General features: G+C 35.8%; 1 protein-coding gene across 1 annotated transcript in view; it reads left to right on the forward strand.

Moving 5' to 3' along the window:
- LOC139145779 (uncharacterized) overlaps positions 1-26,211 on the forward strand; it is a 300,693-nt gene that overhangs the window by 252,594 nt on the left and 21,888 nt on the right. The window contains exons 44-46 of the mRNA XM_070717084.1: positions 10,089-10,160; positions 14,964-15,035; positions 16,768-16,839. Of these exons, the coding sequence (XP_070573185.1) occupies positions 10,089-10,160; positions 14,964-15,035; positions 16,768-16,839 (216 nt within the window). The remainder of the gene's footprint in view (positions 1-10,088; positions 10,161-14,963; positions 15,036-16,767; positions 16,840-26,211) is intronic.

The following is a 26,211-nucleotide window of genomic DNA, read 5'->3' on the forward strand; positions in this document are numbered from 1 at the left end:
GATTTTTAGCTCATATTTGGTATATATATAAATACCAAAAAGAGCTTATATGGTGAGTTGGTGGCATCTGTATGTATGTGGGTATGTATGTGCGGATGTATGTCCGTCACATGCAAAAGCTCCCATACCGCCAAAGCTACCATCTCAGTATTTGGTGTATAGGTAGATGCAGGGGTTGAGATGTGACGTTGTTCAAATGAACACGTCAGTTTCAAAAATGTGTAAATGAGGTAAGAAAAAGGGAAATCATGCAAATGTGCAGGAGTGGTGGCATGCCAGTGACTGAAACAGGCTACTCCACTGATCTTTAGTCATTTCCTGTCATTGTTTATGAAGTGTCATGTTAAATCAGGATCCCACTACAATATAAATACATAGGATCTGGCAACTACCTTATCAGGCATGTTCAAGACTGTTCAGCAAATTGACCATAAGTATTGTGAACTCATTAGAAATGGACATAACATCACTGACATTGCAAATAAATTAAGATCGTTTGAATCAAATCTAAATCAGCAAAACACTCATATACAACAACTTCTGAAGATGACAGAAAAACATCACCAAATGTACACAGAGATAAAACAGACACAATCATCACAGAAAGCAAGTGAGTGTGTTGACTGCAGACATGACATCAAGCAACTGGATAAGAAAATTAATCAACCTAACAAGTCTATCCAAGGATTACAGGAAATGATGCAACAATCTCAAACCAAGGTGGATACCATCCTACTCAAACAGCAGCAACAACAGAGACATTTCCAGGACACCATTGTAGAGATGCAAAAAGTGAACGACTCACTGCTCAAGGCTCAAAATGAAACAGAAGCCAGAATGAGTGTGCTGATAAAGGCAAAAGAGGAGAAGCCTCAGAACAGCAAAGCGAAATATCAGGAACTATCAACCAACCCTTTCGCGCCACTCATGAATACGGAGAGTGTCCATGGGAACCTGTTTGCAAGGGAAGATGAATCATCTCAAGAAAAACAGTGGAAAACACCCTGGGTAAAGTTTGTAAGAAAGACTCAGACCCTCGTTGGTGACTCTATGCTGAAGGATATCAATCCTTCCAGGGTGTACAGGAATACTCATGCGTGAACTCTTAGAGGAAGTAATATTCCTCAAATCACAAGTTATATTCAATCTGTGTCAGCTTCCAACATAAATAATATTGTCATTCATGCTGGTACTAATGATATTGATAGTGGTATTCCTGTAGAGGAATGTGTAAACAAATATTCTGAGTTGATTCAGGTAACATTAGATAAATTCCCAAAGTCAACAGTTTTTATCTCATCAGTCATTCCAAGACAAAATAATTCATTATTCCATGCTTTAAACACACAACTGCATAAAATGTGAAATTTGCATAATAATTTAGTGTTTATCGATCACAACAATATCAATGCAGCAACACATTTGCATGACAATGTTCATTTAAATGACCAGGGTACAGCTTTGTTAGTGAGGAATATTAAGGATATGCTTGCTCCAAACCTTGGTGTGAACCGAAACCTTTTCAGGAGAAGACAGTATTTTCAACATCCTGTTAATCCGGTGGTACAGCAATATGGGGACGCAACAAAAGGATTTCATATGTCTAGAAATCACCCCATTTTGCCACAATATGTTGATACACCTCAAAGCCATAGGCAAATGATACCAATCAATAGATATGAGTAACTTTACATTTCAGAAAAACAGCAATATACAAACTTCACTGTCAATATCCTATTGGAACATACAGGGTTACCAAGAGAGAAAGTTTCAAGACAGTGAATTTATAAATAATATTACTCAACATGACATTATTGGTATTGGAGAAACTTGGCTCACAGAGCAATTGAAACATACTTTTCACATTCCTGGATACTATGACTATTCTGTTGTCAGAAAAAAGAAAAAACAGAGGGGTGGTCTTTCACTTTTGATAAAAAATACTATAAAGAAGGGTGTAAAAATGGTTCATTCAGATGCGGAAGATATGGTGTGGTGCTAACTTTCAAAAGCATTTTTCAGATTACAACCGGATATATTTATTTGCTTTGTTTACAACGCACCAGAAAATTCCAAACAAAAGTTTGAATCATTTTTCAAACGTTTAGAACAGTTGATCACAAAATATAACTGTTCTGGATCTGTCATGATTTTAGGGGATTTTAACGCCAGAGTAGGATTACTGCCAGATTTTATTGACAATGATTTTTCAAATCATATACCAGTTCCACTAGGATATTCTGTTGATACACATCTTAATCGCTGCTTTATGGATAAGATTGAAAATAAGTATGATAGAAACCTCATAGATTTATGTAAAACCTTAACCGGCAATATAAGAATTATGAACGGCAGACTACCTGGAGATATTTGTGGAAAATTTACATGTTACCACTGGAATGGAAACAGTGTAGTAGATTATGGTCTTGCAACAACAGACATCATCGATAACTTTGAGTATTTTAAAATACACAATTTCACAATTTTCTCAGATCTCTGTCAAATTTCTACTCTTCTCAAACTAACGAATTTTAATCCAAGCAGTGTTAAAGATACTGTGAATTTATTGCAAATGCCCCAAAAATGGAAATGGGATAAGTTATCTGTTTTGAATTACAACATGTACACGGATAGATTAGCATCAGCTGAGCTACAAAAAGATTTTGCAGAATTTTTGAATACCAATATTGGTAATAACAAATCTGACATTAACTCAGCCACTAAGCATTTTAATGACATCTTAGATAAAGCCTGCAGTGGAATTTTCAATAGACAAAAGCAGAGAAAGAAAAATTCAAAGAGAAAGAAATCAATATGGTTTGACAAAAACTGTGATGCAGCAAAAAGGGACCTAATAGCAACAGCTAAACTATTAAATAAAGCTCCATATGACAGTCAGTTAAAATTACCTATTACACAAAGAAAAAGAAGTTTAAAAAACTTGTTAAAACTAAGAAATTGCAATTCTAGCAAAACAACTTACAAACTAAACAGTCTACATGCTAACAATTCATATGATATGTGGAAATTGATCAAGTACTTACAAAATAATGATAAAGATAATACTGGAGATTGTGTCTCAGCAGCAACATGCTGATAACACTTCTTTAGTTGTTATTGACTTATCCAGCTGCTGATTAGCCTGATTCTTAGTTTCTTCAGATGTTAAACTATCAATAATTTGCTGTTATTAGTTCCAGAGACCAGCTCTGGAACTGTTAGTTTTTGCTCACTTTCCTTCTTTCTTTCTTTCTTTCTTTCTTTCTTTCTTTCTCTATTTCCGGTATTACTATCATAGAACATGCTATACACAAATTTTACCTTAATTACCCAGAATGCATTGCGACACGCTTATGACGTCATCGCTCAGCTCGGACGGGTTTTATGGGCATTTCTTGTGTATTTATTTATTTATTTTTTATTCTGCATTGCTCGACTATCATATTGCGTTCAGCTATTAATAATTCTAGCTTTCTTTCGCTTTGTTTTTTGTTGCTTTTTGATTTCATTTTTCTCTAAATACTCGCCATACGTGGCGCTATACTGTTTCGCCCGAATGCTCATGAGATAACAATGGCGGTGGATACGATCGCTTCGCTTGCATAGAGAGAGAAAAGTAGGCTTTCCGTAAGTTTACAAGCGCGGCTGGGCACATCGTGTACCTAGGCGAGGTGGGTGTGCTCAAAAACGAAGATCAATGCAAAATTTGGATTCAAAATCGGCTGTTTTGGCGGAGAAACTGCCCGCCGTATTTCTGCGGTTTTTCCTATATCAGTCTGCGAGGCCGTTTAACGCCGGTAACACACAGCCCTGCCATGCAGAGCTAGGCATTCATAGTGAACTGTCTGTCACGTGCACCGCACCGGCATGCGTTGGCTGCACGTAAAAGCAGCTCAACTTTCCAAGATCAAACGGTCAGTATCTTGTAAAAACAGCGACATTGCAATGAAAATTGTTTTAGTCTGTGCTTTTAATCAAATGAAAATGCATGTGGCCTCGGTTTTCAATTTCAACGGCCTAGGTCCGATGTTTCCTCTCGTCTGATCATCGTCGTAAACCACGCGCCTCTTTACGGCAACAACTCAGCGCTACCCGTCAAGCGATTGATTTTTGCGTAGGTCAGCGGAGCGAAAATTATTGCTCTGGCTCGCGAGAATGTCGTCTGATATACATTTCCGTGCGTTGTCGCCCTCGTATGTATCTGTTGCGTTTTTACCGTACATGTAGGCATTTGTAATCTGTGGACTGCCTTGCTTTTAGTTGTATTATGGTATTTACTGCTAGCAGCCCTAACTATAGCTATGTGCTTGAATATTAAAATCCAAAGCACTCTTTCATTCTTCACCTATCTTTGTCACACATTCTCTTGTTTCTTCCGCTGCTCTGGTCTCTGGAACTTTGCTTTTGCTTGCAAATGCTTTCTAGTTCAGTGTTTGTATTTGCTGTTGAAAATCATTACACCTGCCATTTTCAATTGAGCAAGAATTTTTTGTAAAATTCCAAATTTAAAAAGTAAAAAAGCAACAGGGATTGATGGGTTTTGTATACATGGTTCCTTCTTTCTCTGTAAACCCTTAGCTAAATTATTTAATGCAGTTCTAGATACATCCAACTTTCCAGACATCTGGAATACAAGCATTATGACACACTTATTTAAAAAAGGAGATAAATATGACCCGAAAAATTATAGGGGCATTTCTGTCGGAAGCTGTGTAGGAAAAATTTTCTCTTACATTCTAAATGAAAGGCTAAATAGTTTTTTTGATGACAATCATATTATACATAATAATCAAGCTGGATTTCGCAAAAACCATCGCACAATAGATCACATATTTACCCTGAAGACAATAATACACAAATATATTAACAATAAGCAGAATATTTATGTTTGTTTTGTTGACTTTGCTAAGGCTTTCGACTCGGTATGGACAGTTGGTCTTTTTCATAAACTTCTCAAAAATAACATTAATGGCAAATTATACAGACTTATAAAACACATGTACACCAACACAAAAATACACATCAAAACAAATAATTTTATCTCACCCAGCCTGAAAGTTGAAAAAGGAGTAAAACAGGGCTGTGTTCTAAGTCCTAGTCTGTTCAATTTATATGTCAATGACTTGAAAACAAATCTAGACAAAGTAAATACTCAACCACTAGTGTTGAATAATACCCCAGTTAACTCATTATTTTACGCAGCTGATGACCTAGTCTTAATCTCTATTTCAAAAGAATGTCTGCAGAGGGAGTTAAATACACTACACACATTTTGCTCCAATTGGAAACTTGATGTTAATTTACATAAAACCCAAGTAAATCTCCTTTGATAGATAAACACTTACCGGTATTTAACTATGGTAGTACATGCATCAAATCTGTTAAGAGCTATACATACTTAGGACTGACAATTAAATCAAATGGTAGTTTTAGTGACACAATTACAAATTTGGCTGATAAAGCAGTAAAATCTTTGTATAGTTTAAAAAGGGTTTTATTGCACAACAAAAAGATAAAATTTTCCCTACATCTATTCAATGTTTTCATTAAACCTGTTTTACTGTATGGCTCAGAGATTTGGGGACAAGATTTCATGGATTACAAGAAGTGGGATAAATCAGCAATTGAAAAAACTCACCTCAAATTTTGTAAGAACATTTTACAGTGTAATAGACAAGCTTGTAATGCCGCTGTGAGGGGTGAACTAGGACAATTCCCACTTCTACTGGAGATCAAACTTAATATTGTTAAATACTGGTTTCATATCGTACAACTGCCACATTGTAATCTTGCTAAAGAAGCTTTTCTGGAGCAAATTGTAAACAACACTAACAATAGATCCTGGTTTAACTGTTTAAGTGCTTTAATTAAAGACAATGGAATGGACTTTCTCCTTGATAGGCTCCATCACTTAAACACAACAAAGTTATAACTGGATTAATGAAAACAAATGTAACAAACAATTATGAAGTCTTTTGGAAAAATTTGATCACTGATGAAAATAGTAAACTAAGAATGTATGCCAAAATAAAACGTAATTTGAGATTAGAACCCCACTTAACACAGTTACAAGTAGAGAAAAGAAAATTACTCACCAAACTTTGCATGATCTAGCAATTGAAAAAGGGAGACCAAAAAACCCCAATTACTGAAAGATACTGCAATCAGTGTAACACCAACAGTATTGAAGATGAAACACACTTTTTATTAGTCTGTCAGAAATACAAAGTCCAAAGAAAGAACTTTTTCAGTAAAATCAATTTCCCAAACAACAATACTGAAAATCAGCTTATTTCTCTACCAACAAAACAAGAGTTATCTTTTAATAAACAACTTGCAGATTATATTTTTACTTTATATAAACAAAGAAATACCTAGTTATATTTATTATTAGCTAATATTATTATACTGTAATACTTTATCTTTATTGAAGAAAATTTGAACTTATTTTTGTATCACACTTTTATTGCCACAAATGTGATGTAAATCCTATATTTACAAGCAAGCAATAAAAATATTATTATTATTATTATTATTATTATTAACAGACCTGCTCAAACTAAGAGGGACTAGCTGTTTGTTCTATGCATGTTGCTAAAATTGATCTCCAGTACCTAAAGTTTCACACCTTATTTACTTTTGTCATTCTTGTTTTTCTGGTTTAAATATTTCTTGGTGTTTTTCTGGTTGCACTGTGCAGAAATCATTGTCATAACATCAACGTAGAATTTTCCTGCACTGGACAGATAGAAACAACATTTATTGTTGATCTTTGGTACCCATACTGGTATGTACCAATTCTGATCAAATGTGAGCGACACCATATCATTGCGGTATTTTTAAATTTCATGTACTGGTTTAAGGTTATTGCTGTTTCAATGTGCTGTGAAATTTTTGTCTTTAAATAAAATTATATCGCAGCTTTGTCAATACAGAGAATTTTGTAACATTACCCCCATATTTACTGATAATGTATCCATATGCAGATATGTCAATTTTTGTGTTTTCTACATCTATATATTCCCTGGCATAGCCAAAACTACAAAAAAAGTACTCCTCCTAGATCTTAATGGACTCACATAAACTTTGCACACCATAATGTACTCAGCTTCGTTTTGTACATTATTTTGTGCAAAGTTTCCTTTTGTCCCTTAGGTCATTATTTATGGCCTGGGGGTTGGAGGGATGTACAGGGGAGTCACTCAAAAACTTAAAAATGTGAGGTAGTTGCTCAAAATATGGAGAGGTCGAGGGGGATATTCAATTTTTTGTGCAAAATAAATTTAAACACCTCCCAGATTGCACACATCAATTTCTCAAAATTTTCATTGCAAGAGGGGGGACATCCCCCTCTTTTGCTCTCTCCGCTTGGGGTGTTCTAACAGGTTTACTTAGTAAAAAAAACAAATTAAGTAATGTCTCTCAGATTGTACCAGACTACACATGTCATTTCCATACAAGATAGGGAACAGCCCCTCTGACACTTCCCCCTCAGCCTCTAGTGTGTTCTCCCCGTGTACTTTAAATTCTGCCCTGTCAGATATCCTAGAGAAAATCCTGTCATAAAACCTATACAAATTAAAAAATACTATATGGTTGGGATACTGGTTATAGCGTGAACTTTTATATTTGTATTTTGTTGTTACTTTAAATGTCATTTTGTTGATTTCACCTTTTTCAACTGTCATGAGAAAACCAATGATAATCTAGCAGGGTACATCAGGCTTTGAAAGGTTTTTACTATTGCTGTATTTTTGTAATTTTTACAAAAACATGTATTGGTATTTAACTTTTCTAAGTGAGTTAACATTCGGGGGAGTAAGTCAAAATTTCCAAAGGAAGGGGTTACTCAAATTCATCATTGTTGGCAAGGGGTTAATCTAAATTTCTGAGTTTCCAATGAAATTCCTCCAGCCCCCTCCTGTATCCCTTATGGTACAGGAGGAAGGGCTTAATTTTCTGTAAATATTGAATTATTAATGACTGGAAGCCATTCTGCAGCATTAAAACATTTGAAGCTACCAAAGCGACATAATTCGTCAAGGCGTTTTATTCAAAATCATTATTGTTAATCATCATCCTGCTACAACGAAAAATAAGCTCACCATAACCAAGTTCCTAGACTAAGTCTGTTGAGTGGTAGAAAAGTTAATCACTTGCTCCAGTCATATTAACGTCATTGGTGACTTCAACATTCACATGGATGACAGACGTAACACAACCACAGAAAAGTTCCAGTATATCTTGGATGCCTTTAATCTGACTCAGTGGGTTAAAGAGCCAACTCACAAAAAGGGACACACTCTTGACCCCATCATATCAATCCGGAACAGCTCCATTGCCTCTGTCAGTAAGGACTCAAATTATATTCTCTAATCACAGTCCTTTGCAAGAAAAACTTTCACTGGGAAAACCTTTACTCATAAGACGCTCATCAATTTCAGTTCAAGAATTCATGCGTGACATTGAGAGTAGACTAAACTCAAAGCAAGTCTAATTTGACCTGCAATCTACTGTCCTAGTGGGTGATTATGGCTTTGCTATAATCATTGTTAACGTCTGGGAGGACACGGGGAAAAGGGTTTAGACCTTGACATGTGTGGGTCACTATGCGCCACCTACTACCACTGGCTGGATGCACTTGTGATGTAACCTTATCTACCAACTGCCCTCATTTACCGTTATCTAAACAATTTGCGTCACCCTCTCCACGTCATTATCCATGCGCATATCAGTGTGAGCAAAGCTATAGCTCGTCCATTTCAACTTCTGCCACGCTCAAGTTCACACCACAAAATTCACCATGCCAAAAATGAAGAAGAGCAGGAGCCGCGCCCGAGCGGCCACCCGTACACCGACGAGGTCGAAGAGACGCCCAGCGCACCTCGACGAACAGCTACTCCAGCCAGTACCGATGGAAACCACACCAACCAACCCTGCCGGCGTCGTGCCGACTACCGCCACAGCGGCAGCACTTCCTACAGTCAACGTGCTGAAAAAATGTCTGAAAACCCAACTTTTCTGAAGAGCATTCTGACATTGCCACAGTTGTCCCACGTCATTGATTTGTTTGTTTTATAGACAGTTTTATTGATTGACTTTTTAATTGATTGTTTACCTTTTGATTTTTTATGCAACTTTCATTTTATTTTTTATTTCACCAGGTTTTTTATTGAGCTTCTCCCTTTTGCTAACATTCCCTTTTTACTGAATGATTTTTTTTAATGTACAATTTTATTGGATACTGACACTTTACAAATTTTCTAGATTGATTGATTGATAGAACTTTCTAGAAGGTCATGTTTACAACAAGTGAAGATATTTTTAGAACAATAACTAGCATATCAATAGAAATTCTAATTTTTTGATATCTTCGGAGAAATTAATATAAATACAGGATGATATAGATTTTCAGCGACACTTTTAAGATCACTTCAGTCCATACATCAAGACTACTTTGGACCTTCACACTCACTCAAGATTTATTCTGTGAACTCTGCACAATTTGGATTTAGCCTGCAAGCCAAAGTACTTCCTCGTTCATCCATGCCTGTCTACATTCCATTCCCTAGAAACTTTTAGGAAAGATTTAGTTAATGATTTTAATAAATTTGTTTTCAAGAAAATTGCTGACTTCATTGTCTTTTTTCTGTCATAACATCGTTGAAACCTATGCACATGAAGTGTGTTTAGAAATATTCCTGTGACATCCAAACTTGTTTGTGTTAAATAAAAGTGTCACATCAGTTGTACATCTTTGTGTTTTGAGGAATATATTTGCAATGATAATCAGTTTTTTTCTGTAGCTAATGATTTTTGGTATGAATTAGCCACATAAGAAAACTGCGCCTCATATCATTACTAGGTGAGGCCCATGAGTCAAGCTTGTTAACGTTGCTAAAGATATCACATACTAAAACAAGTTTGCCAATTTATGTATTATGAATTAAATGAAATTCAAAATAACATGTGTTTTTAGATACACACATCTAAATATGGATGAAAGTTGGGTGTGATTAGCTAAAATGATAAATGATGTGTTTAATATGATATAAAGTATTATGAATGTAAAACATTTTCTTCAACAGGTTGCTAAAAAACAACCCCATTCAAGAAATAGAACCTCTGGCTTTTCAAGATCTCCATCATCTGCCTAACCTGTAAGTATTCAAAACTTATTTTATCATCCAAATCCAATTATTGTCTAAAACCCTTTGAATGTTATAGTTGCTTGTAGACGACTGTGGCCTGTATGTCCTTTAACACCCATGTTTACAATGTGCAGCCTGGCGTAACACCAATGTTGACAACGTGCAACCTGGCACAAGACCAAGGGGGCTTTCCCTTACCAAATTCTGATACAATAAAAAGATACCTAAGGTATACTTTTTCAATCCAAATAGGTACAATTTTGGTATACCTGAAGTATAACTTTGGTTTAAAAAAGAGCCTACCTAGGTAGTACAGATTTGGACACTTGTGCCCAAAATAGCTATACCTAAGATATACCTTTTCAAAAAATAAATAGGTACCATTAAGGAATACCTAATATATACCTTTGGTTTGATCAGGTAGTCCAAATTCAGACACTTGCATCCCAAAATAGGTATACCAGAAGTATACCTTACCAAAACAAATAGGTGTAATTTAGATATGTACCTGAAATTTCAGGTATGTACCTCAATTATACCTATTTGTTTTGGTAAGGTACACTTTTTATATACCTACTTTGGTATGTAAGAGTCCTGAGATGTGGATCAGATAGGATTATTTACCAAAAAGACCAGATGCTGAAAACAAAAGAAACAACACACTCAAGTGACAGTAAAATTTGTACATTGTAAACATTTTGTCTCTTCTCCAAGAATAATAGATTCAGTTCAGATGACATGCGCATAGAAGTTGTAAAATCACTTGTGTAGACAAGGCCAATGTCAATGGCAATGACATGATTGAGAATGAAAAGCTGACAAATTTAAAGGCAGATTTTGGACAGCACAAGATATGTTTATCCAACTAAGCTCAGAAATACAAGCTTCACAAGAGAAAATGGTCAACACAAAGTTATTTGTTAAAAAGACAACAGAGAAAAAAAGGTTAAATTCAATTTGTGGTATGATTTATTATTATTGGAAGTTGTATGTTTATCATTTATTACTTCATTACTATTTGAAATAGATATTACAGAAATAAAAGATCAACGGATTCAAGGTTTCATGTTACACTAACTCCATGTCTCAAATCCCCCCCCCCCGAAATTGACCTAATTAGCATAAATCTCCAGGGGGTTGATTGGCTAAACACCCCTATGTTCATTTTGATTATTTTGAAGACGTAGCCCCGGGGATACTAGGCGAAATACAGTACAAGATTCCATTCAATTACAGATAACCATCTAAGCATTTGACATTCTGAAGGTGGCCACATTTAATGTGGAAAATATTCAGTTATGAGCTCCACAAACTTAGTCTACAGAAAGACTAGTGGATGGATGGCCATATAGACAGATTGACATACACAGACTGGCAGGGTGATGACATTGCCCCGGTGTCTCATGGCCCATGGAGAGTAATAAAGATAAACATCTGGATGTAATGATAAAATAGTTAAATATACAGGCACTCAGGGTGAATATGTTACGTGACTTTGATTAGTTTCTTATCCTCTTTCTACTAATGTGGGATAATTTTTAAGGCAATCAATCGCAAGGCAGTTAATGTCTTGACAATTATATGATCTTTTACAGGCACCCAGCAAACTTTTCTTGATTTTTCATGAACAATAGATGATAGTGACTGAAATAGTTTTTAATACATAATATGCAACCAATGTTTACATAATTTGCTTATACACCAGATGCATGGAGAGATTTCAACATACAATTATTAAACCCAACAGGGAAAAGTAAACATTGTTTTCTTCCAGTACAACTGGTGAATCCACATTTGGAACAACTCACAACACCAACTTCACAAGGTTGATGACATTGACATTAACATAATAATTTTAAGTGTGGTGAACTTGACTATTCCAATAAGATCCTGACCAAACTTAACATCTTCAACTGACATACTTTGCATTGTCAATTGTGCAAAGAGACATCAGGGAAGGAACATATATGATATCCTGGGGTCTAATGAGATTAATGAGGTAGCATTATTTTTTACCTGATTCTTTGTGAATTATTTTCCCCCACTCTCCCACCTTTTCTTTTTGTCAAGCTTCTCTAGCTGATATTTAATGACATTTGCTAGAAGTCTCTTTTTTCAAAAATCTTCCAGACCCCCCAGGATTACAAATGGTCCCTCCCTTGATATTGACATGTTTAAATAATGAGCTATAATGGCCAGATGTCAGGAAGTGTGTGAATTATTTGCAGCCTTGATACTCTCAAACATTGAAAAAATTAAGGAATATATTTGTCAAAGACCAAACCTGCTAAAATCAATTTCAGCTTGGTTTTCTCATGAGTTTTTTGCTGCATTTCAACACCAAATACAGTATACCATGTCAAATCACCACATTATGTATTCTAAGTTCCTGTAGATATAAAATTGCCAAAAATAAGACAATCTTTTCACAATATTTATTAATTTTGTTCACATCAACACAATCTGAATAAGTAATGGTACTACCACTCAATGGAAACTCCATGCCAAATTTCAAACAAGCATTGAACTGGTTGTTGTACAGATATATTTTACCAACAACAAAGAAAAATAAAAAAATTGTTCATATCAGCCTGACCTGGCAATATATGTATAAGAACATTTGTAGGGATTTACAAACCAATTTCAAATCAGTACAGTGGACTATTTCTGTAATTCTTTTCTGTCAAAAATTCAGAAAAAAACTTCACAAAAATATAAAGTTGAAGATATTTCTCTGAAAATTTAAAGCAAGCAACCCAACAGCCAATAGAGCTCCTTTGTGTTAGGCGAAAAGAATAAATTGTGCTGTTCTGATAACATGGTTTTCAAAAATAGGGTAGGTAGGTCTGCAGGGATTTTTTTTTCAAATTTTTTTCATTTTCAACTATGCACTTTTCAGGGGTTCAGGGCGATCAAACACTGGCCACAACATTGCCAGAAAAATGTATCATACATATAAAAGAAATTAAAACATAAAAGACGCCCTTGTTCAAGCAAAAATCAAATGCAAGGTAACAAACACATGATTTTACGTTTTTTTTCTTTCTTTTTTAGCTCACATTTGGTTATACCAATGTGAGATTATCATATAAGGTGAAGTCGGTGGCGTCTGTATGTTTGTGTGTATGTAATTATGTAATGTAAGTATGTACGTACGTACAATATGTCTGTCAACTTCAAATACTCACGAACCGCTGCTCTTTTTAGTGTGGTATTTGGTCTGTGGATGCATCATGGGCTGTAGATGGGATTTTGTTCAAATGAAGTTTGCATTGTCCAAATTATGCAAATGAGCTTGAAAAATGTGAAAATGGTAAAAAATCAATAACTCAAGAACCGCTGGTTTGATTGTTTTGAAAATTAGTATGCAAGTACCTTAGGTAGACCTTATACAGTTTATGTATATCGTGAAGATATCTTGAATTTTGTATTTTTCTGAATTTTCTTTGAACGAATTTGTATCTCCACCCCTGGGTGCACCTGTACACCAAATACTAAGATGGTAGGTGCTGCAGATTAGGAGTTTTTGATCTGGACATATATACATACATACATGCATACATACAGAATGCAAATGAGACTTTCACCTTGTTAGATAACCTATCTTTGGTATACAAAATGTGAAGTAAAAAACCAATATGACTGCCAAACCAAGTGACCAATTGAAATTTTTTGCAAACTTGAAAGTATTTAAGATAATATAAGTGAATTTTTTTATAAAGTGATGTGCTGGTTCTGGAGAGGAAAATTTTTAAAGATTAAATTAGGATTTTTGCAAAAATCCAATATGGCAGCCAAACCATGTGACCAATCCATATGCCTTTTGCAAACTTGCAAGTGCTCACACTATGAATGATACACTTAAAATTTAAGTTCAATCAGTGGGTTGATTCAGGAAAGAAAGATTTTTAAAAATTATATTGAGTATTTTTCGGAAATCGAATGTGGCCACCATGACTGAACAGGATTTTATTTCCAAATTCTACAAACCTTAGGTCACACTTGTTATGCAAAAAATTTCAAATCAACAAATCCCCAGGTCTTCAGAAGAAGCTGTTTTTTGGTTTTTAGAAAATCCAATATGACCGCCATGTCATGTGACTAATCAAAAGTTGTAAACCCAGGTTTACAAGAACTCATATTTACCTATTAGGACTACAATTTTAAGAGGTTTACGTCAAGCGGTTTTTGAGTTCAAGGTGAGCAAAGAATTTACGGAAGAAGAAAAAGTTGCAGAAGAAGAATATTGAACTCAAACAAAAACCAATAGGAGCCCGGCCATTAGGCTTGGGCCCCCCTAATAAAGTTAGAATATGACAAGCTATAATCATTCTATGAGTCATTTCTCATTTAAAGTCTTAACTGTATTAGCTTTACTGGGTTGATTCAATTGTATATGAAGCAATTTTACCTGCTTGTCAAGATGATGTTATTATCATAATGATATGACAATCAGTTTTCCTCCAATAAAATATATATTATATATTTTATTGGAGGAAAACTGATTGTCTCTTATGTCAATGAATCTTCCGTATGTTAGACCTGAGCGATTAACATTTTACTGGTTTTGCTTATACAGTGGTTTTGAAGAAATTGTCATGTCTGTTGTCACAGTTATTGCTACTTTTTTCCAAGGATTATGGCCAAATGGACAAATTGTGCTAAAATATCAAACCTGATAAGGTCCAAATTTTACAGACCAAGACATTATAAACAGCACCTGCCAACTCCTAAAAACATTTAGTGTGATGGGTACATTCTCAGAAATCTAATAATAAGATTATATTCAAATGACATATATTTTTCTATCAGAATTCTCACTGACATGAAGATTTTACAGCTTAAGAAAGGCAGCTTCAATGGACTTCATCAGATGGAATTCTTGTGAGTACTAGAAACCGATATTTGTGAATAGTGTGTGAATTTAAACTATGAGAGCTTCCAAGTAAAGAGAACATTTTTGTTCAGTTTTTTAAAGAGAAAGTTGCAATTTGTCATTAAATCTGGAATAAGAGTCTCTTGTGGAACATGCCATGTTCACTGTTTACATTCACACATCCCTTTCCCTGTTTTGATATTTCGATATGTGTGGTTTCTGTCAGGGTTATTTTGCTGCACTTAGGCCACACCCTCAGCGGGGTCTTGGTTGGTGCGCTCTGATGTCACAACGCTGTTCATTTACATCAAATAGCAGTCCAACGCCCTTGTCCCTGCCCTGTATCTACTAACAGAAACAAAGTAAGCCCAGTGTGTGATCAGTGCAACCTAGCCTTCCGTTTCTCACTTGTAGACTGAGACTTCCACTGCTCAATCCAAAGAATATGCTGTAAGTGCCGTCTATTTTGTTAAACGTGGAAACTTGTCTTGATTTAAATCCATTGTGCACTTCTATCCTGGGAAAAACGTGCCTATGATGCGTCCGTGGATATACAACGCGAACACATCCAATGTGTCACTATCACAGTCACTTGTGATTCGATACATGACCCGCCGCTGTGTGGTACAGATAATGCATACCACACAGTAGCGACCATCATATATGGAACCACAAGTGACTGTGGCTGATATGCCCTCTGGTTTGCATCGCTTCCGGATAACATCCGATTGAAAACTATCCGAATGGACTCTCATGCAGTATTACGTAAGCAGAAACCCTGGAGGTTACTCCTCAAAGGTGTGAAAAACTTACTTCCAGTTATAAGATATGGTGTCGGGCAAACATAGGAAAGGAGAAAAAAGTCGACTGGACAGAGTTTCAGGGGACACACCGACATTGTATTTTTCCTTTGCCATGTTTAATGATCACATGTGCTAAATGATAACAGAAATGAACATAACTGTTCTATGGACCATCAAGGGTATTTCTATCTATTTTAAATTTCACCATGGGAGTTTTACCAGACGTTTAAAGTTACGCGCCCGATTGGCACGCTGAAAAATCCAATTGAATGATGAACCTGTTAGGATGTATTATGGTCAAGTATGAGCCTGTGTTGAAATTTAAAAACTCACTGACAGACCCCCCTCCATTGAGCAGTTAAACACATGGTGACCCTACCTGTAACATGCTGCCATGCCTAGACATGCTATCATCCCTGGATTTTGGCCAAATATTTGTCTGCATGTTGTTTCTTGGGTTAGCATGTATTTTTCTTTCACTTCCTCATTTATTCAAGGCTTCAAAAAGTTTAGAGTTGTAAGGTAAAAATTACAGAAAGTAGGCTAACCACAACGGCAGATTGCTTTTTGATTTGCCTGATATAGTGTTGATCTGAACATGGTTACTCTATTAACATACCAAGTCAACGTTTCCATAAACACTTAGCTTGCCTTCCTTAGGATAAAAAAATAATTATACTAAGTGTAAACTTCATTACACAAAAGTATCATCAGCAGATATACGGTAGTATGATAAATAACAAACACTGATACATATGTTTTTAACATAACACTAAAAATACATGCATGGTAACAATAAGTAAGTTGATTTGCAATGATTGAATTAAATTAACATTCATGGTAGAATAATTATAGAAGAAAGTCCCAAAATATTGTACGCTGAAATAAGTTATCAATGAATTATCTGTTATGATATAGAGAATTGTCACTATTTCAGGAATTTATCTGGGAACAGACTACAAAAGATAGAGAGTGGTACCTTCAAAGGTTTGGAAAATGTAAAACGACTGTAAGTATACAATTTATATCACGTACTTGTCCATAGCCTTTGCTTCTGGCATTTTGCAATAACTTCATATTGGATTACAACACATATCTGCAGCTTCACCTGTCTATTCAAAAAACCTGAGATTGGGCATGCATAGTATGCAAATCTTATGACAGCAACTGAATAACATGCTTATTTACTTTAAGATATCAGCAATTCTGGCCAAAATTTCCAAAATCAGTGATGGCGTTGCCAGATTCTTTTCATCTAATGCTACATCTGGCTGCATGACTTATTGATTGGGCTGATTTTTTCCATCTTAGAGATTCATCTCTGTAATTTATGTAGCAAAAGCGTCATGAATGCCATAGAATTTTACCGCAATTCTGCATTCTCTACAAAACCTAGGTAACCTGTCAACAGTATTCACTTTTTAGCATAATACAGGCACATTCAACAGAGCCCCCGCCAGTTCACCAATAGAACACACATTGCCAGCTACTCTTGCAAGTGATAGCACCCTCTATGACCACTTTAATTGAAAAATGTCCACCACTACTTTTACTACCACCATTGTCATCATCTAAAAATCTGACCTTGCCAAAAGAATTATCTTGCCAGCATGCCACAGGTACATTTCTCAGTAAACTTTGGGCAAATCAAGTAGTCATTAAAGATTGTTTGTGATAATGCCCTCTAAAGCAATTTGTGTAGTTTCCATGTATGGGAGGTCACGTTAATGCATAAATCCTGCATATTTGATGCAAAATGAAGCAGTCGTAACAATTTTTATTTAACCTGCTTTCCCAGGGACGCAAAATCTCAGCGCACTCAAAACAATGCAGTCATCTCCACGTGGCAGTAAGTTGAATTCATGACGTGACCTTTGAAGATTGCGCATTTCTAAAAATAAACATTCCTGGGAACATGCACACCTTACCTAGTGTAGCGCATGCGGCATGCGTATGCGCATTTGCCACCTGATGCGATGATTCTGAGTATTGATTAAAATGTTACATTTTTTCGTGTCGTCACATAAATAAAACTTCCTCGCTCCGCGATGATTTGTGTCCACAAAAGGGCGTTTGACATTTCTCATTGGTATTAGCCAGCATTTTACAGTGAGTCAAAACAGGATGTAACAGGCAATGAAGTGCTATTTGTTAAATGGATACAATCTATGTGATCTGTTTTTTGCAGTCAAAAGGACACTTCAAGGTCACAGAGTCCGTTCCTTACAAGATGCATGCTGTGCTATTATCACTGATTACTCTGATGTATTTCTGGATTATTCTGTCCTCAAATCGATCACTCTGGTTGTCCATAAAGTGTACCATGTGAAAGGGGTTCAGCGTTTCCGTTAACGCAAAATCCTGCGTATTTTACGCAAAAGTGTTCTGAAAATACGGCTAGTTTTCAATCGGGTTTGAACCCACAACATACGGCATCAGTCGCCTAGCAGAGAGGCCACAGAGAGAACTGCTCGGCTAAATCTCCACTCCCAAAAAAGAGTGGTTCAATAGCCGGCTAAGTTGTTACATTTTTCTGACTGAGACCGCTCCACACGTTGTAGAGTTCGTGAAGCACTCACGCACGCATGCTCACTATCACACATCGCACATACAAACTTTATCGAGGCAAAGAAACGAATTTCATTAGGTATCTCAGTGTGAAGTTGCAACAGTACGGACCACAGTGAAACAGAAAAAAAACATGAATTTTCAATTAGCTGTAACTTAACGATGGTTGAACAAAATGATATGAAATAAAATGGGAAATAAAGAAGAATTTTCGCTCTTTCTATCGATATAGGTCATATTAGGATTTTATGTTGTGAAATACATCAAATAGTTGTACGGAAAGGGTCATTCGGCTGCAGTTTGGCGCGTTTGTTCCTGCCGCCGGCGACGTTAGTTTTACGTATAGCTTAATCGAAGGCCTGGCGGTCCTACGCCATTGGTTATATAGTCTTTTCATATGCAGATTTAGAGAGTTCATGACATGACCTTCAGAATAGTATATGACACGTGAGGGAATTTCCAAATTAGGATATCGTAAATCTCGTTTGAAAAGTTCCGAGAGTTGGCATTGAATCTTTTCTTTCACGGAAAAAAACGATTTTGATACCAAAAAGAAGGATTTTTTCTCTATTAAAAATTAATTACTTGAAAATGAAACTTCACGAAACGGCGAATTTCCGACGATATAAACTTTACAACAACCTCAGCCGATGTGCGACGTCAAGATTACTAGATTCTAAAATGGCGGCGGTAACAGAACGTGAGAATGTTGAGCGTCATGACGCTGATCAACCGGATGTCGCCCTCGACGATATTTTCACTGAAATAGGTACGTAATCAAATTGATCAATGCTGTAACTTTATGATTTCATTGGAATTTCATCAAAAATGGCCAGTAAAAAGTACTTTGACAGTTTGTTGGCGTTTAAAAAAAATAGAAGTGTTCATCGCTCACAGTGTACGCATCGAACGTTTGTGGTTTCCGTCACCGTACGCGTACTCATGATCAGAGTTAGAGTACAGAACTGTGCTGAAAACTGATATATTATTTCGTCGAATTGAGGTCCTAAAAAATCATCAATATACTGTGAAAACTATGTTTCTGTCAGTACAATATTTTCATGGAATTGTGAGACGTCATCACCATCAGCTGTCAAACATACTGGTCGTCACTGCACTATTTACTGTGCGTACGCAAATTTGACAAGCCGTTAGAGTAAAAATCGTTCTCATACCGTTATGAAAATTTTCAGCTTTAAAATGGAGTAAAACTTTGCTTGACTTTGAGGACCGTGTTTAATGATTCTTCTCTTTATCCCAATCTATTTGTCACATCAACTTTACAAAAACATAGTTTCAGAAATTAAAACTAAATTCATTCACTCATTGTATATTTTGATTGGTCAATAGCGAAATGTGTATTTTGTGAACCGGATTAAAATTTTTTATCTCTTATTGTTCTCACAGATATTTTCAAATTTTCGGTTGATACTATCCTGCAATCAAATCAATGTGAAAAGTAGGATATTGTTGACAGTCATTTAACCCTTTTCCTGCCAAGTCCATATTTCACCACCAGGTCAAGATGGTTAAAATTAATGAAACACAACATATTACATATGGTGTATTTTAACATAATACTGTACATTTGAAGGCTGTTGAAAACATAATACTGTAAACTTGATTTTTTTTGGACAAAAGATGCTATAACATACCAAGCCAAGCGGGTGAAAATACGTCATGTTTTGGCTCAATACCGCTTTTTACTGACTTGGCTGATGGGGAAGTAATACAGTTATTACTGTCTGGCAGGAAAAGGGTTAACATAACCTCTTTCTTCCAAAGGTATAAGTCTATACTTATGTAATTGATAAACAGAATTGAAAAGGTCATATTGATTAAAAGTACAGAATCAAGACAACTACAATTTCCAAAAAAAGCCAAAAGAGTAAATTTTGTAAATGATACTTGTCTATTTAAGTACATGGGTGTTACATTTTGTCACATGGAAATATCTTTTATGAACATTGTTTTATCTTGAGATTATCTCATGTCCAAAGCAGTGTTTATTCATAACATATAAAAGATGACATGTTTCTCTTCAACTTCAGATGATGATCAGCTAACAAAACTTGAGACCGCATCTTTGCGAGGTGGACGAGGTCGGCGGCCTGACTTGAAAAGTACTATGTGCACAAACAAACTTCTACTTCAACTTTACTGCCTGAAAGTCCGACATGGGAGGTCTTGGAATTGTGTGTCGAGGTGGATGTCTCAGCTATACCCCAAATACCCTACCAAAAAAATGCGACCTTTGATAGAAAGTACTGTGAGGAATATTTCCCGACTTAAATCATCGAATGATGGAATAGATAGTGAAGCATTCTATAATGAAGAGATTGATTTGGAATATGTTGGCCCTCATTGCAAAGATAACAACTTGACCAGGTCCATTCTGTTGGATATCACGGAACTTTCCAAATTTGTTATGACTAAATCTGTGGTTATGACTAATGGTCTCCTACTAGAATTGCATAACTTTTGTATGAAAGAGGCTATGACTACAGACTATGCAGCTACTAGTATCAACACTATCTCCGCACTTCACAACAAATAAGATGAGGTTGAGAAATTATGTAAAAACTGTAAAACAGAAGGTAGACAGGATCAACAAGAATAAGAGGTTAGATAGTGGAGCTTCATTTTCATACCTGAAAGAAACATGTGATCTTAGTGACCCAGTGAAAAGAGAACCTGTCCCGTTTGATGATATAAGCAACTCCATCCATACAGAGAGAAACACTGATGACATCAGTGAATCTAGAGTGCCACTTCAACAGGCTAATATCAAAGGTAATGAGACTAGTAAAAAAGTGAAATTCACATCAACATCTGAACAAAGTAAACTGGTGAATGAAACAAAATTGTCAACCCTTCAGGACCTTTGTAGAGAAAAAAATGGTATGGTTAAGAAACTTGAAACAGCTCTAACCAAAAGTCAAACCATTATAGAAAATCTAGAGAGAAAAGTTTGTGTTCTGAAACTGGAAGTTGAAAAACGCGCTGTTAGCTTACATAATAGTGAGAAAAAATACCATGAATTAAAAAGTGGTGCTTTGTACAAAAGGTTAACCAGGAAAATAAAGTATCTTAAAACGAAACAGTGTACACATAAACACAGTAAACATGTAAAGGTGTCACAACCTGTATGTAGTGAAAAAACCCTGATACGACAACTTAAAAATAGAATTAATGGATATCAAACAGCTCTCAGCAATCAAAGACGTCTAACAAAATTGCATCTGTCAGAAAAACGTAGACTTAAGCGTGAAATTAATAATTTAAAAAGAGCATGTGAATTCCTCGATGCTGAAATTAATGATATTAATAGTTCTACCTGTAAAACAAGGGAGGGTCAACAATACACCCCTGAAATGCAAAAGTGTGTTATGGAATTAGTTGGGGAGTGTGAAGTGTCCAGTAAAAATTGTTCAAAGGTGATACAAGCTGTCTCAAGGTGGTTATACAGCAAAACTATTCCCCAATCTGACCTACCATGTCCCAATACTGTTGTCAACATCATGGATAAAGCCCAAGTGTTAAGTAAATTTCAGGTTGCAGAAACAATTTTAGCATCTGAGGCATTTGATCTGCATGGCGATGGAACTAGCAGAGATGGTAAAAAAATCTTGGGCCAGCAAGTAACTTTGGCATCTGGCAATACAATGTCGGCTGGTTTTGTGCCTGTAGCTGTGGAAGACAGTGCTACATTGCTTGATAATGCTATTGCTATGATGCAGGAGTTATGTGATATTTACAATCCCAAAGAAAAAGAACAAACATACAAAGAACTGCTAAACAAGATGTTTGCAACAATGTCAGACAGGGCAAGTGTTAACAAATTGTACAATGAACGAATTGCCGAACACAGAAAAGATGTCCTTGGGACTGATGTTGATCTACACTTCCTATATTGCAATGCACATTTCCTTTTGGGCTTAGCTAATGAAGGTGAAAAGCAGTTGAAAATAATTGAATCAGATCTTATAAAAAATCTTGGTCACGGGTTGGGTCGGGACAATTTTGATAAATTCAGTAGGTTTAGAAGTTCGTCTGTTTCAGCCACTACAAGGTATGTCCGAACAGCTTGTGATGTGTTGGGGCCAAGGGGGGATGAGAAAAATGGATGCCGAGGCCAATGGGAGGCTTTTTGCGTGGAGGGGCTTAATAAGAAATCAAATGTAACAAGTTTTCGCATGAATCGTTTCAATAATTTTTTTCAAGGAGCAGCAACTCTTTATTATCACAAAGATGATATTTTGAAATTTTTACATGATAACAAGGAAAATGCCAACTTAAAACTGCAAAGTGTGTATGAAGATTGCAAGTCACCTGATTTGCAAGCATTAGTGAAAGCTCTTGGTATAGTTTACTATAAGATAACTGGTCCATTTTGGCAAATGTTGAATGGGGATACACAGTACGTGGATCAGTACAAGTTTGTTCAACATATGTTGGCACAGTTCAAAATTTGGTCGACTGATGCCACAGAGTTACTCTCGAAAGAGCATGATGGGGTGTTCAGAGAGTTCAGTCTTGCTAAGGGGGATGTATATAATAGTTTATTTGATAATTATCATGACGACATCACAAAGAAAGCCCTTGAGAAATTAGTTAAATGTTTTATTGTAGTAACTGAAAGGCAGCTTGATGACTTCCTTCCTAATAGCAAATATGGTCAAGAACCAACACCTGAATTAAGAGAAAAAAATGAAACATTGTAAATTAACAAATCTGCTCAGTGAAAATGAGTTTGGTGACTTGGATTTTGGAATGTATAAGAGGAGAAATGCTTCCCTACATTATCATTCTGGGTTACAAATGATCAAAAGAAACAAAACCATTTCCCTTTGGTTATCATCAAAACCAATTGAAGATCAAAATGATCTTCTAAAGCTGGTGGCAGGTTCAAAAAGTAAACAGTTGAGAGAGAAACATGTTAAAGCTGAAAAAATTGTAATGATGGAAACTCAACAGAAACTGGAAGAAAATTTTAGAAAAAAACAAGAAAGGGAAGCTGGTAGACTTACTGCCAAAATGAAAATAATGACAAATGTACAGAAACATGGTGGTCCTTGCCTCTCTCCTGCTGATGTTGAAGCAGTTGTAAACAAAGTTAATAGAAAATCTGATAAAATCAGTATTTTAAAGGATGAAATAAGGTATCTTACTGTTGTTCTTGGAGTAAAACTAAAAGACAATTCTCAGAGGTTAGTGTTTGGTAAGAAAGACTATGATACACTTAAGTCTGACTTGATATCTGTACTAAGCACTTTGGATATGACCAAACTATCAAATCCTGAAAATGTTGTAATTACTAATACATTAATGTCAAACAGTAGTAATAGCAGTGGCATCTGTGTAACATCTGAAAATAGAAAGAGAAAGAGAATTAATGATGAGGATATCAATTGTGATAATACCAGCTGTTCTCAAAATGAAGTACAAACACAAATAAGAAAAAAAAGCAAACTTGAAATAGAAATGGAAACCTTTGATTTTACAGCTCAGGGTACTTGGGTCGGGGTTGCCTATGAAAATGATTATTTCATAGGGCAAGTTGTTGATGTTAAAAGTGAATCTTGTGCTGTAGTACAGTTCATGAGAAAGGGTTACAATGGCTCATTTAAGTGGCCTTTAGTCATAGATATCGATGAGATTGAGAGTAAGTTTGTATTTGTGGCTGATTTTGAGGTACAGGTACAAGGCAGTAAAACTAGTATTCCTAAACTGCAGAAAATTGAAGAACTTTACACTATATACAAAAAGAAATATTTTGACAGTGAGTAGTTTCAAAGTTGTTTATTGTTAACAGTTAGGAAAAAAAGAAAACCTCAAATTTGTGAATTTTCAAATTTGATATGCAGATTCCTAGGGGTTACCTTTCTCAGCGCATTTGACATTTGCTGTATATGATTATTCTAAATAGCTGACTTATACAGTTTGTAAATAACATGGCGGAGCTCTATTGGCCGCTAGGTCGCTTGTTTAGCATAGAAATGTTTTATTTTTTCTTCTGTGCAGAATGCATGATAGGTTGAGTCTACACAGACGATGGGAAGGGTGCATCAACAGAAACAAAAATAGGATCTGACTGTTTTTCTGTCTGACTGTCTGTGTCTGTCTGTCTTTGTCTGTTCTGTATAACCCTGGCAGTACTTTTATCCTTCAGATCTGTAAACCTCTGGCATTGTTATAGTATCCCGGCATGGTCGGCTCTGCTTGTTATACATGTAAGTTAATTACAGATCTGAAGGTCAAAAGTACTGCCAGGGTTACAGTGTTCCCTCTGAGGTTTCAAGAGGGTGCGCAACTTGAGATATGTCGGATTATTGTCTCACAGCTGGGTCCGTTCATGTATATGCTAATTTACTGAGGTACGTCACAACGTACAATGAACGTTGGTGGCAACTGCGCCACCAACGGGCGCTAAACCCGAAACGCGGAAGTAAAATCTACGCCAAGATCGCACATTTCGCCCCGAGTTATCGTTTCCAAAACTACCGATCGAAATGACTGAGACTAAAGTTGCGCAAAACATGAAATTTCACTGCGAGAGCAGTCGGAGACACTGCGCAATTGGCGCGCAAATAAGCCTTAGCGGGAACACTGCAGGGTTATACAGAACAGACAAAGACAGACAGACACAAACAGTCAGACAGAAAAAAACAGTCCGATCCTATTTTTGTTTCTGTTGATCCACCCATCCCACCGTCTGTCCAGTCTCAACCCATCATGCAGTGTTAAGTATAATTATTGTCTGATGTATAGATAAACCTACATGCAATATTCAACCTACATGTAGCCTGAAGTTATGGGAAGATAGCTTAATTTTATCTTCATGACCTGATAAAGGTTACATTATGCAAACAATGTCAGACCTGGAATTTGAAATGAAACAAATTACACTTCCTGTATTGCCGGTCACACAAGGTCAATCTCGTCTTTTGAGAAATGTAAAAAAATTCTGAATTTTCAAGAAATAAAAAAATGAACACTGATTATTTTGTGACTGTGAGTTTTGATCTGTGTAATTGCATACTTATGATCTATTGATGTTCAAAATTTCATAGTGATAGCTCTATTATTTAAAAAGATACAATCGTTTCAATTTTTGCATTTTTCGCATTTTTGGCACTTTTTTGGAGTTTTCTGACACATGACAAAATTGATGTTTTTATGATTTTCAGAGCTCGTTTACTCTGTGTTTTGTACAGAAGGTGACCTGCAAAACATTAAGTCAATAAAACAATCACTTCTGAGGTGGTAGAAAGAATTTTGGGTCTCAGTTATGTATTCACAGAATTAAGGGATCAATCGAATTTTGGCTAAATTCGCGAATTTCTACTGCCAAAATCAACCAAAAATCGAAGTTTTTTCAAATTTTGACTTAATATTTCTGAAAATTGGTGGCATAAATAACCCTGAAAAGTTTATTTGGTCAAAGAGAAGTAAAATGTGAATAGTGAAAAGCAATATCAGTGCCAAGTGATGGTTTCATTTTTATTTATTTCAATGTGAATATGGCTTATTTTGAAAAAATCCCAATTTTACCGATATCGAAAAAAATAAAAATTAATAAAATTTACATATCTTGGTCAATTTTTGTGCAATTCAAAAAATTAAAAAAGGTTTTTCTGTTTTTCTGTATGATTGACCATGTAGTATCAATTATAAGCAGCCTTTATTGTGATATTTTTTTCTCTTGAGATACCTAATTTCATCGCTTTAACTGGGCGAACGATAACCTCGGGGACAATTCTGTCCACCAGCAGAGTTACCAACCCAGGATAGAAAATACGGCTAGTTTTCA

The sequence above is a fragment of the Ptychodera flava genome, chromosome 12 (assembly GCF_041260155.1).
Source record: "Ptychodera flava strain L36383 chromosome 12, AS_Pfla_20210202, whole genome shotgun sequence".
Classification (NCBI taxonomy): domain Eukaryota; kingdom Metazoa; phylum Hemichordata; class Enteropneusta; family Ptychoderidae; genus Ptychodera; species Ptychodera flava.